This window comes from Empidonax traillii, unplaced genomic scaffold, assembly GCF_003031625.1.
Source record: "Empidonax traillii isolate 1590-97213 ecotype Southwest subspecies unplaced genomic scaffold, ASM303162v1 scaffold111:size2041728, whole genome shotgun sequence".
Classification (NCBI taxonomy): domain Eukaryota; kingdom Metazoa; phylum Chordata; class Aves; order Passeriformes; family Tyrannidae; genus Empidonax; species Empidonax traillii.
In genome coordinates, this window is record NW_020955304.1 from 1,011,039 (window position 1) to 1,024,487 (window position 13,449).

At 44.7% G+C, this 13,449-nt stretch overlaps 1 protein-coding gene across 3 annotated transcripts in view; it reads left to right on the plus strand.

The window, feature by feature from the left end:
* Window positions 1-13,449, plus strand: part of GSG1L (GSG1 like) — a 54,833-nt gene that overhangs the window by 23,904 nt on the left and 17,480 nt on the right. For all 3 annotated transcript variants that reach the window (XM_027882820.1, XM_027882819.1, XM_027882818.1), the window contains exons 3-4: window positions 8,501-8,653; window positions 12,895-13,006. In XM_027882820.1, the coding sequence (XP_027738621.1) occupies window positions 8,501-8,653; window positions 12,895-13,006 (265 nt within the window). The remainder of the gene's footprint in view (window positions 1-8,500; window positions 8,654-12,894; window positions 13,007-13,449) is intronic.

Below are 13,449 nucleotides of genomic sequence, written 5' to 3' on the forward strand. Positions count from 1 at the left end.
TGAATACTTACTATTGCATTATTCTTCATGTATCTGCAGTAGGGTAAATCCATACCCACACAGACCTGTGCACTTGACTTAGGAGACCTATGATTAGGTATGCAGGAAAAAATGTGTTATTAGTATTTTATCTGTGTTTTCTTACACATCTGTTATGAATCATTGAAGTTAGCTTTAAAAGCTAATTAGGCATACAAAGATTAAACCACGTTGAATAGAAGAATTCAAGCTAAATTCCTAATTCCTAAAAGGAAGCAACAGTCTTGCTTGTCATACTGCTGATGCCAAAGACATGGAGGACACTGGTCTGAACATCATTCATCTCTCAGCCCACAACCCTGGACTGCAGGTCCTCAAAAGGAAACACTGATCCCAAATATATTTAGTAAGGCATATGGACATGAGGATGGTCCCAGTTTGGAGTATTTTTCATCCTTTTTTCCATTCTATTGCTCTACTCACTATATTACTACACACCAGGAAAAAAAGAGAACACGAGTAAGAAGGTGTTCCCCTTTCTACTCAGTACCACACACAGGATCAAGTTTGCTCAATGCCAGAACCATCGAAAGTCACAGAAAGCACATCATCATGTAGAAAATAATCATTTCCTGATTCACAGCTCTGCCTCACCTCTCAAAATAAAGAAACCAAAGAGCTAAAGCTAAACCCAACCAAACCAGCTGGTTTTTCCTCTGTCCCCCTCAGCAGTTTCAGGGATTTATCACCCGGTTTCTCACATTTGCAAACCACAATCTCTTGTCTGGCTGCAGACCCTTTTTGTGTTTGTTTTTACGGTGACAGGGAGCTTTAGGTATCTCTCTGATGGCATTTAGGATCATGAAGCTTCCTTTTTTCTCCCGGGGTTCTCTTGTCTCCTCTCCTCTCAGTGCTTTCACGCGGCAGCAGGAGAGGAGCGGGCAGATGGTGTGGTTCGATGTGACGGCATTAACCGGCAGACGGGCTGACTGCTCAGCGCCGAGCCCTGACGCCAGACACAACAGCACGCTCGCTGTTTGTTCCTTTCACCATTTGCTGATCATTCCAGTACTTCTGCCTTGCTATTCCCCGTGTTGGAGCAGCGGAGATGAGCAAGTTGCTAAAACCGTCAGAATGCCACTGGAAGAGAAAGAGTGGGATTTACACGGAGCTTGCCTTGCTGCTTTTCCCAAACATGCTCGATGTTTCTCAGTGTGTACCCATTTGCCTTGATTTTCCTCCCTTCTCTCTTGCACTGAAGGTGAAGAGGAGAGATTAGAGTGAGTTCCAGGTGTCAGTTCCCACGATAGCCACTAAGTCTGGAAAAGCAGAGCAGTGTCAGCCCAAGTGCAGACACATAAGGACAGCAAATACCAACCATGAGGCACACAAAGATAACTCTTTGTTGCTGTTAACATGAACAAGGGTAACAACTCCCCCATCTCACAAGCTACTGCAACATGCACGGACACCAAGAAGAACAGTGAAATGTTTTTGCACAAAGAAGAAACAACTCCTGCACCATGGCTTCCTCCATGCAAGTTCACACCACCCAAACCCAGGTTTTGCCCTCATACATGGTCTTTTCCCTCCCAGATGCTGGATGACATCTGTCTGGTTGACTTGTCACAGCCTTCTGTGTTTTTTTCTATGTTGACTGGCAGTTTAGGGATCTTGGGGATAATGACTGTGAAGCACAGGCTGAGAGGAGCACTTTCTTCCCTGAGTAACAGCATCAGTGTCTGGGTTAGCAGCATGCCAGTGAGGAGACAAGAAGGATGCTCACTCTCCAGGACAGAGTTGCTTAAACACTGATGTCTCCAGCTGCTCAACAGTGCAGCACCCAGCTTGTCCTTCAAGTGCTGTGCTCTGGATTTCATCTCAGTCAGGGCAATAGTCTCAGCAGTTATTTAGGAGCAGCACACACTGCTCAGCTCCACTGCTTCAGAAGTGACAGAAGAAGCAGAGAGAAGGTTTTCCTGTCATATGATGAACTGTGATGTAGAAACCCCCCCTGAGCCTCTCCTTGCTCGTATCAGTATTTCCCAGACAGATCAAGGCTGAACTGGCAGAGGAGTGACTGGAGATGATGCCTCATGGTGGCTCAGCCAGACTGACCCTCAGAGCAGCCGCGTGACACTGAGTTACGAGGAACGTGGTGACTCTAAACCTTTGCAAGGTGTCCTTGGCTGCCTGCAGCATCATCCAGCGTGATCACCTGCTGGGGGACAGCGTGGCACGGTGTGACAGCTCAGATGACACTGCCTTGCTCAGACCCTCGAGCCCATCAGCCAGCAGGGCAGTTCTGCTCTTGGAAGCAGCTGCAGATCCTCAGGGAGCAGAGGCTGAGGCAGTAGGTGTTTCTGAGGAGGATGAAATCCCACTGAGGCATTCTAAATATGAGCTTACCCCAATTAGGAAGCTAATTTTCTGTCTGAAAGAGCCCTCAGAAATCAATACAGATTCCAGACCATTTCTTCTTGGGCATTGCTCAGGAACACTGGGGTTTCAGCAGGCAGTGCCACGTGGTGTGGCAGGTAATACATTCATTTATGGCTTTATTTATGCTGGCATTATTTCCAAGCCACTAGCCAAAACACATGACTGACATCTTCATGCACACAATCCCTGCATATAACACAGTTAACATGACTCAGCAATCTCCTTCAGGAATAGCAATATGATTTTCCCTGAAGAAATCCTTTAAGAGCAAATAGCTCATGTTTATGGATTAAAAATGCTTTGAACTCTCCCAGCAATTCCTCTGTTGGCCACCTCTTCAGCGTTGCCTTGAGAACATGCACTACCACTGGATCTTTGACAGTCATTTTCATGGCCTGGCCAGGCTGGAGAAGCACCAGGAGAGGATTTCAATATCGTTATTTCATCTGGAGATAGGACCTCACAATCTGCCATCAAAAAATGCTGGCACAGAGAGCTGGCACCAAAAATCAACTTTTCTGATTTGCTGACAAGTTATGCATCCAACTCCATGGCTGCATGTGACTGTAGGTGGTAGGAGGTATAGATGTGATTTAGGCTCTCTGAAACTGCCTTGTTGGCTTGTATTCATCTCAAAAGTTCAACAGTTATTGAAATTATGGAACTTTGGAGTTCCAGAAACAGCAGCAAATGCTTCTTTATCATCCTGCATGTAATTCCATTCAGATGTTATCCAAGTTCTTTGTGTTTCAGTCCAAACTGGTAACCAGTCTGAGAATGGTTTTAATAATGCAACACAGGACAACTAAGAATCATCTTTGCATGTTGTGGGGAAGGAGCATTTCAAAGAAGAACATGTCAGGCTTGGCATTCCTCAGTTTAACCAGAGCTGTCTCACAGAAAAGTTGGAGTCAGCAACTCCTGCTTTTTTGTGGCAGGAAATGGCAGTGGATTTGAACAAGGAATGAACTTCAGGTATCAAGCAGTCAAAATTAGCTAAAAACTCCTGGAAGTCATGAACCACCCTGTTCTTTGGGTCCCTTCATCAGGAATTCAGGTGGTACAGTGCCTTGAGTTCTTCTAAGCAGAATTCCTATGCTTTTGTTTTCAAAATTCCTGTTTCAAAAGAAACTCAGCATTGGAGATCCCTGACTCAGAGTGCTCCTTGGTGGGAGATGACAGCATGTTCATTTAGAGTGCCTTCCCTGGTGATCAGGGCTGACTTGAAATGATTTCAGGTTTTGTGAACAACATTCAGGACTGTCTATCACATCCTTTTGTTAACACATTGTCTCAACATGATCACCAGCTTTTGCAGAGGTGCACTCAGAATCTGTAAATCTTTCAGAATGTTGCTGCTGTCAGGAAGGCAAAGGGTTGATCTTCTCAGATGGTTCATGATGGACTTGAGTGCCTAAAATCTGTGGATAACAGTTATCCTTTCAGTCACAATGAGAGTATGCTCACTTCGCTTGGGATGCTGGAAAACTGATTTCCTTAAGGTGTAAAAATGCTGCTGCAGTGGATAAGTCCATGAGGAGGTGGCACTGATGCTTCTCACTATGAACTCCTCAAAGACAGTCTCTTGGCACGTTGATGAGTAACTAACAAAAGCTCAGAGACACAAAGAAGCTCACTAATGTCCCAGTTGGCTCACCAGTCTTCTTGTGAAATCAGGATCTCTGGATAATGACAGAAGCACAGATGAAAAACAAGCTTTCAGCAGGGCTGTGTTTTCATTTTAGGCAAAGCTGGTGATCATATCGAGTACAACCTGCCATGAGATCACATGATACGAAGATGATACGATTCCTTCTGATTTAGGACACCTATGATAGAAGTTGAATTATATGAAACCTTTTGGTGAGTCCCAGCTTTGCCATCTCTAGTTCCAGGCGAGCAGCTCAGCCCAGGTCCTGCACTTCAAGTTCTTTTGCTTCACAAGGAGCTTGTCCTGAAAATGTGGAGCAGGAGCAAAGATCCAAAGTGTCCCACAGCACACAAGAGTAACTCTGAGTGCTCCTTGCACACACCCATCCTTGTGAGAATGTGTGTGCAGGTGAAACCAGTTTTGGTTTAGTTTTGTCTGGGAGTCAAAGACTCTCCTTTCCTTGGAGGTCTCACACTGTGGCCACGGTGTCCCAGCACTATTTCCCACACAGTGAGCAGGGGTGACACTCACTGGCAAATGCTGCACACGGTGAGGAGGAGGCAGGGCAGGGCCTGCAATCCCTCTGCATCAACAAGGAATGTCCTTGGGACAAGAGGCACATCCCAGCTGAGCTCTGTACCCAAACCCTTCTCTGCACACACAGCAGTCGGTTTGATTAACAGTCAAGGAAAATGCATAAACAGAATGAAGACCAAAAAAACGAGAGAAATCTGGTGATTTGTAAGAATACATGGAAGATAGAGGCCATCCAGGTAGAACTCTCCAAGTGAATCAACTGCTGACTCTCGTGAAGGAGAGATTTTTCATAAAAGCTGAGTTAGGCCAGACAGATCCCTGGGGCAGAGGACACAGGCTGGAGGGAAGTAAGACAGGCAGAAAAGGTGACAGCAGAGAAGATTGGAAAAGAGAAAAATCCTCTGGAGAGCTCTTCCCTGTCACCTGGAATGACTGAGGTCTCCTCAAGAGAAGGAGCTCTCAACTTTGCAGGAAGGAGACTGTAAGATATTGTAAGTGGAAGTTATGCCAAGTGACTGCCTCATGAATCTCATGTTGAGAGAGTAGCAGTGGGAGATCACTTCACCATCAGCACACAACAGAAAGACAGTGCCTCCTGAATTAATAACCTGAAGCAACTGTTCTGCTTCAGGCAGCCACAGGAAGATGCAAAATTCAGATACAGCTTGCATTTTCTGGGTGTTATTATTTCAGATGAAATTCAAAATCAAAGCAGGCAGAACAGGACATACTCAGAACTATGCAAACACTGCATGTGGGACTTGCCTTTCCCCCACATTAGATGCATTTAAAGAAGACTCAGAGCAGGTATTCAGTGCACACTATGAAATAAGACATGAGAATTAGACTTAGAGTTTCTCTGCAGATAGGAACAGAAAGAAAGAAAAAAGAATAGCCTATGCCTTCCACAGCAAACTCACACAGCCTTTGTGTCTCATCAGAAGATGGTTTTATAGGAGAGCAAAGTCGTGTCTCCTTGAGCTTTTCATCATCTCCTTGCAAGGTTCCCTTGATGGCAAAACCACTCTTATCCCAGCCTTGTGGTAAGGGAAGCCAAAGCACTCCCTGTGACACCAGCCCCACAGTCCTCCTGCTCCTTTCTCCTTCCCCAGGCTGATAAAGGACACCAGCCAGGCCCTAGCCCAGCTCACCTCCCAGAGCCCTCCTGTCCCTTGAATGTGCACAAAGCTGCCATTAGCAATGTGCCCTCACTCGCCTTGGGGACACATTAACCCAGACCCTCCCTCACAGATTGATGTGCATCTCTCCAGCCTCCTGTCCAGACATTTGTGTCTGCAGCATCCAGCTTCAAGCACTGCCTCGTGGGTGGGCAACAGGTAAAACGTGGACAAAATCTGTGTACATTAACTGCACCCCCAAGCCATCAACCAGCTCCCCTAGATGCAGGGGTGCAATGCAGCCTCCTGTCCCCCAGTCTGTAGGTGCATCCAGGATTGCGCTGTTCCAGGAGCAGAATCCAGGATTTGTCCTTGCCAGATCTCATATGGTTGGTGATGCACTCACGTCTACAAGATCTCTTTAAGGCCTTTCCATTCTCAGGGGACTCAATGTCTCCTCCTGATTTAGTGTCACCAGCAAACTTCCTTAAGCATTCACTCAACTCCTGAATTGGCCCTAAAACTGAGCAACTCTTGTGACAACCACCAGCCTGATGTTACCCCTTGACTACAACTCTTTGAGTCCAACCCTGCAGCCAGTTATCCCCCCAAGGAAGCAGAGACAGAGCCACCCCACAGCTTTGAGCTGCAGACCCTGTTACAGCACTGCCCTGGTGTGCAGGTCCCACCAGTGGGTATCCCCCAGATTGGAAACAGGGCAATAAACATCTGGGCAGGTGTGTTGTGTATTAATCTTTCAAGTTGGGGGTGAATGAATTAGAATTCATTAATTAGGGCTGTCAGCTGCCTTGGTTTATGGGTCAGGTTTTCGTAATCTAATTCTTTCAAACTCAAATCATTTCATCATTCTCTCATCATAGAAACTGCTGGTTGTGAGAAAATGAGTCAAAATCCCTTCTAAATCCTGCTGTATCACAGAACAACACCATTGCTCTCTCTCCCTTGTATTTCTTTTTGGAAGAGTGTGCCAGTTGCCTGATACCACATTGACTAATAGGAGTGAGATAAGCAGCTGTTTGCTGATGATAAATGCAATATTGCACATACAGCCTCTGTGAGCAATTAAAAGGTTTATTTATTGCTATCTCTGTAGTGTGGTTTAAGAACTCAAAAGGTCAGATACGGTGGCAACAACAACTAGCTCATATTAATTAGATGTAATTATAAAGACAAGTTTCCAGAAGAAAAAATGTGAGCCTGGTCACCAAGAGAACACTCAAATATTTGATAAAAGTGAGACTGCATATCTGGTTTGATAAGCTTGACTGTAGGCATTATCACACATGTGCTCTTACAGTGAGGAGAGAAGGTATTAATATAAGTGAAGCCTGTAGCAGTCTCTATGGTTACAGCTAACATTTTCTAATATAAGCCATTGTCTTCAGATGCTTAACTTTCCATGTTTCAACTGCTTAGGCTGAAATTTTCCATCACTGCTCATTGTTTCCAGGTGAATTCTCCAGCAATCAGGTTAGCAAATGTACTGGAGAATTTTAGCGGATTCTCATGCTGAAACAGCAATTGGAAATTGGGCAGGGACTCAATATTATCATCTGTTCCCATCCTCTCCAATTTACCCCGTGGCTTGGTGACTTTAAAAGACTCAGCAGATCCTGCTGGAGGTTTTGTGCTGAAATTTCCAAACGTGGCACCCACTGTGGGTGGCTCAGTCTCTGCTGGTCAGGCAGACCCACTGCCCCGTGCACAGCCCCAGAGTCCCACAGAGCTCACACAGGGCACCTCAGCTCTGCCCTTCCTCTGAGGGTCGTCCCCAGGGGCTGAGGGAACAGAAGGCAGTTTGAATTTTGTATCTGCAGCTCTTCAGCTGAGCAGGTTATAAATAAGTGTGTCCCCTCTGCAGTAATTGTGGCAGTTTGCATGTCAGTCCCAGCGGCACAGCCCTGTGCGGTGGATCCAAACACCTCGGGGCAAAACAGTCATTCTGCAGGGCACCAGTTCTGTGGAAGAGTTTCTGATAACAGTCCCCAACACTACACTGTGAGAGAGTTTAAAACCTGAAGAGCTTTTCTTAGAACAGCCTTGTGAAAAGGAGGCATCCAAGCCTGTCCAGCTCCCACCGGTGCACAGACTGTCAGGTGTTCTGTGCCATCACCTCCCTGTGTGCTCATCCAAACCATGGCACAGGGAGGGAAAGTGAATTCTGTGTGCTCTGCTTTGGGTCAGAGGAGCCAAGAAGTTCCTGGACACACAGAAAGAGGTTCTTTAGTCAAACTGGGATCTTAAACAGCACCTTTTCCTTTTCTGCAGTGTCCTTACCCCCCTGCCACTCCACATCTTTATCTACCCCTTTTTCTGTTTGTCACAGTTTGGGTGGTTGTTTGATGAGTTTAAACTTTGTGAATCACAGAACCATCAAGTCCAACCTTTGACCAAATACACCCATGCCCACTAAACCATATTGCAAGTTGCCACATCTACTTGTCTTTTGAACACTTCCAGGGATGGTGACTCCACCACTTCCCTGGGCAGGCTGTTCCAGTGTTTAATCACTCTTTCAGTGAAGAAATTTTTCCTAATATACATTTAGTGTGATAAAGAGTAAAAAAAAAATCAAAAAATGACATTTGTTGACCTTAAAGACCAACCAGCTGTAACCAACCTTCAAAAAAACCCCCATTTCCTAATACGCAGTTACTCCTAGATATTCCCGATTTCCTAATTAATATTTACAGATTTTACCCTGTTGAAAGAATGTCCCAGCTAACTGGTTGCTGTTTCTTGTGCATTGCAGGTGTCCTGTGGTTATCAGTAGTATCTGAGGTGTTGTACATCATGCTGTTAGTCGTCGGGTTCAGCCTTATGTGCCTCGAGCTCTTTCATTCAAGCAGTGTGATAGATGGGCTCAAGTTAAATGCCTTTGCTGCTGTCTTCACTGTGCTTTCAGGTATGAACCTTCCCTTCCCCTTTTACCTGAGGAGCCACCACAAAGCAAAATCCTATAACTTTGCAGGCCCAAAAACCCGAGGCTCCAAGGCTTTCTTATCCCCGCTTAGCATCGCATTTTTCACCCTAGTTTTTTTGCTCCTTTGGCAAAAGGGACAGCGTGATAAATTTGCTTCTTGCCAGGGAGAAGTGAAAATCCTTATTCCTGATTTCACAACGGCAATGCAGTAATTATCCATCCCCAGCCTGCACAGCCATTACCAACAGCTACAGCCTGAGCTCCATTTGCAGCATCATCACACTCATTTTCCAATCGGAAATTAAAAACACGTAGCGTTGAAAATTCTTTTTTCTGTGTTCATCCTGGGAGTAGGTGAAAGCTGGATTCTTCAAACCAAAGAAAGAAGCCCATCTTGTTCATTAGCAAAATTGAGAATGAAAAGGGTTCTAATAATCACACTGAGGAGCAACCCCAAGAGTAATCTGGGGGCATGTGCATCTCTCAGAACAACTGTTTCAGGCTATTTTCATGCTCAGCCTGTACTTGGAGCCCTTCAGCACATGAACTTGAGGAATGCACTTCTCTGAAAGAAGTTATGAAATCTAGCCATGTAGTTAAGTGCCCCTTCACTTCTGCGAAGATTTGCTGGTTAAAAACCCTCCAGGATTTATAGAAGCAGCCACAGCTGGCTCGTGTAGAGTGCTCCTGCTTGGGCCTCTCTAGCAGAAAGAACTTCTGCAATAAAAGTGCATTTTATTCTGCTGCATTTCAAGCTGAAAGACATTACAACAGGCAGTGGACATTTTGGGAAGGAGCTTTATCTTCAGGGGTAGCTGTAAATTGTGAAATAATAACACAAAAAAAAAGATCAGAAGTAGAGTTGAGATGACAAGAGAAATCTGGTAAGAACTACCAAAGCATATTTTTTTGCTTTGGATGTAATTTGGATTTAAAAAAAAAAAAAAAAAAAAAAAAAAAAAAAAAAAAAAAAAAAAAAAAAAAAAAAAAAAAAAAAAAAAAGTCAGTTCAATTTTCAGAGTCAAACTCTGTGGAATTCTTCAGCATTCAAGCAATTACTTCCATGCTGTTTCTCTCTTTCTTCATCATTAACTGCAGTTTTAAAGTTTTGTAAGAATGATGAAGTTTTCTTTCCTACACATCTTTCTATTTTTATTTTGGCCTTCCCTCTTTTTAAGCACATTGCCAAGATGGTCCAAATATAAACTTCAAAATTTTACAGGGAAAAAATGATAGAAGAATAGAAAAGAAGCAAAAAAACTTCAAACTCCAACATACTGCTAGCTTTTATTTTTCCGTGACAGGGATACCTGAGGAAAGAAGAAAACTATATTTATTTAAGCCTAGCATATTTATAATGACATAGCTTAACAAAATTAGGTAATGAAGAGGACTTTGCACTGGAGCATAACACCTCTCATTAAATTCATGCTAGACTTCCCTCGTAAAAGTGCAATGAGACCTTCATATTTTCGCAGCTCAATATCTAAAGGTTAAAAAAAACTTCCTAATAGTGTGGTCATTTCTTGCTGCTCCTCAAATTCTTAGGAGCCATTAACAAAAGACCCCACAACATTCCAATTTTGGTATCACTCTTAACCCTTTCACAAATAAAAAAATTTACGTCTCTCATTTAATATTTATGATAAAGCATTTTGATTAATGTGATATATTCTATAAATGATATTTCTAGTAAAAGTATCTGAAAACGCTTTAAAATATATTGTCTTTTCCCAATTTCCTTAATGTCCAACTTTCCAAAGTTCCTTAGTCTCTCCCATTACTGACACCTCGAAACAGCTCTGGCCCTGCAAGGCTTGTGATCCCAAGCCAGCTGTGAATGATCACTGTTTCTACACTCCCATCTACTCCAGTCCAACACATTCCCAGGATTTTCCATCTGCAATCTGTAATGCCCTGGCCCCCAGGTGGATGGGCATTACAGGCATGATGATGTCTTTGCCCAGCCTTAAGCAGCCAGCTGGAGGTAAAGATCATCCTGTAAATACAGCATTTGTTGATTGATGTCACAGGCAGCTCACTGTAGCCAAAATGTGACCCATTAAATGTACAACAAAAAGGACCACGGGGTACCCCCGTGGAGAAAAAGAACCACAGGATATTCCCTTGGAGAACTTGGCAAGGCACATCTAAAATAGACCAAACGAACCCAAATGCACATGAAGCAGCATAACAAAAGACCTGTCTTGTTTTGCCGTAGTTTGGACATGGAAAAACACCACCAGGTGCAGATCAAGCCCTGACCCTTCCCAGACAAAGCAAGGAACACCACAATTCTACTGTGGCTCCTGTGTTCCAGCAGGCCTTGCTGATGACCTCCCACTCATCTGTATGAGTGGACTGTCATCCCTGCCTCCCACACAGGGACAGGTGAGAGCGTTGCTGAAACCCCATTAAGGCTTTGCATGACAGAAGGGAGCAGATCAGCCTTGCTGAGGCTTGGCCTTGCCGTGTCAAACCTCCCCCTGGCTCTGAGTGACTGTGACATGTCTCAGGGCAGGCTGTAATATTTTATTAAGGTTGAAAAAATCACTGTACAGAAACAGCAAAGCCCAAAGTTAAGATCGAGGCATAACTGCCAGCTGAAGAAAAATCCATTGATTTAAAAAGTATAACAAGGTCCCAGTGCATCGTGGAAATTAAATATAGCCAGACACGAGCAAGGTGTGCAGCACTTTGCTGTGCTCCCATTGGGCCACCCACCCTGCCAAAAAATCATTTCTCCTGAAGTGAATTGCTCTTTCCACCTCCTATCTTTGCAATGTCACTCCAACACGAGGCAGCTAAGCAAATCACCACGGCTCCTTGTAACAGAACGTCTTCTTTCAGCCTCTGCAGTTGTTTGTATCAAATATGGCATTTGTCTTGCTCAAGGACCTGCTTAACATGCCCACAACACAAACATGACACTCCCACACTTCCCTCCCCCAGAACTGCCCTGAATCATCCACACATCTGGAGAGACTAATGGAGTGCTTTAGACTCTAAAAGGGAGTAGGAAAGAAAAGCCAAAATTTGGGTGTGGGGCGTGGGAAATCAGGATCTTCCATGTGTAGGAAGGGCAACCATGGAAAAAAATAGGTTGTCAGAGATAAAAATGAATGCTGACTTTGGTTAAGGTGCAAAGTGTAACAGGGGAACCTCACTGTACCCACTGTGGTAGAACATCGGTATTTTTAAGTGCCTTGAATTGTCACTGCAGCACAAGAGGCCTTTTGACATCTGTAGTTCCAAGGTCTATTTGGGATGTGATGACCCTGCCCCCTTTCTTTAGCTAACTGCCTGAACCCACACTTTGCTGAGCTCAGTGGGGAGCATCGCTCTGCACTGCCCAGGCACTAAGGCAGGAACATCCCAAATTGTTGTAGCTGGAAAGCCCTCCAAGCATCAGAGCTGCTCCTGGCCAGCACTGCTTGAAAAGTAGGGTTTGATTTTCCTCAGAGAGGTGTCTAAACATAAAGCTCAGGCAGTTTTTTCTGCTTAAGCTGCAGAACCAGCTCAGTGGCAGAGCTAACTCAGGCCACCCTGTGATTTAACTGCAGGCCTGTTCTTTAACATCACAGACGCTGCAGTGTCTAACACATTGTCTAATCTTCACCCAGTTGCAGTTCTCTCAGCAAACTATAACAGTGTCACAAAAGCATCACCAAGACTGTGCCATCAAAAGTATCCCCGTGGTGTCCTCTTTCCACACATCATCAGGAGTGCTGAGCTCGCTCGACTTCCTTGTGTAACTTCCAAGTGTTTTATAAGTGTTCAGATTTATGAATCTTAGCAACTGTTGAGACAAAATATGGTTGTTTGGTGTTAACACATTCAGTCTGCGTTGCCTACAGAAGCCTCTCTCCTTGTTCCCTCACCTGAGGCCTGTCTGTGATGGGCTAAGTGAGATAACTGGTGGGTGGCACACCCCTGTTGTGCAGCAGCAGGGTTGGTGGTGCTGCTAATTGTGCAACATTTTCTTCAACGATTTTCTTTCTGTAACTCCTCTTTTAATTGAGAATTCAGTATGATGTAAAATAATGAGCTCTCAGTCACATCTCTCCTCTGCCCATGCAGCTCCCTCCTCCACAGTAGAACAGGAGGCATAGAAGTACAACAAAGACTTTTTCGGAGCTCTCAAAGCACTTCCAGCAGTAACTATGTCAAGAATTGTAACAAACATTAGCCCAAAAATGCCTGTTGTGATCCCTGCTTCCCAGGTCTGTTGGGGATGGTGGCACACATGATGTATACTCAAGTTTTCCAAGTGACAGTCAGCCTTGGGCCAGAGGACTGGCGACCACATTCATGGGACTATGGATGGTCCTTCTGGTAAGTGTCACCTGCTTTTCTGAGCTGTTCCATCAGTCTGTTGGGAGATGGTGCATGTCACCTCCAACTGCCAGGAGCTTGCATATGAATTCCCAGCTCCCGGAGTGCCAGGAGCACAAACCCCTGGGGCCGTGCAGTTCTCGAGGTGTGGAGGACAGTTATCGGTGCAGCAGCAGCTGTGCCTATCAGCAGGTACAGAGCATTTGTAAATAAACAGCACCCACAATTACCAACACAGATTGAGCACTCTCATTAAAGTTCAATTTAGGTACATAATTGCCATGGCATTTCAGAGACTTTTAGCTCTTTCATTTTTTTTTTCTTTTTTTTGGTTTTTAATTAATGTCTCAGTTGAACCTTGCGGTGCAGCTTTTAACTCAGCTGCAGAGGAAGGTGCAGTGCTGCTGGCACGGCAATGCTTCCCTGCAGATCGTGAGGAGATG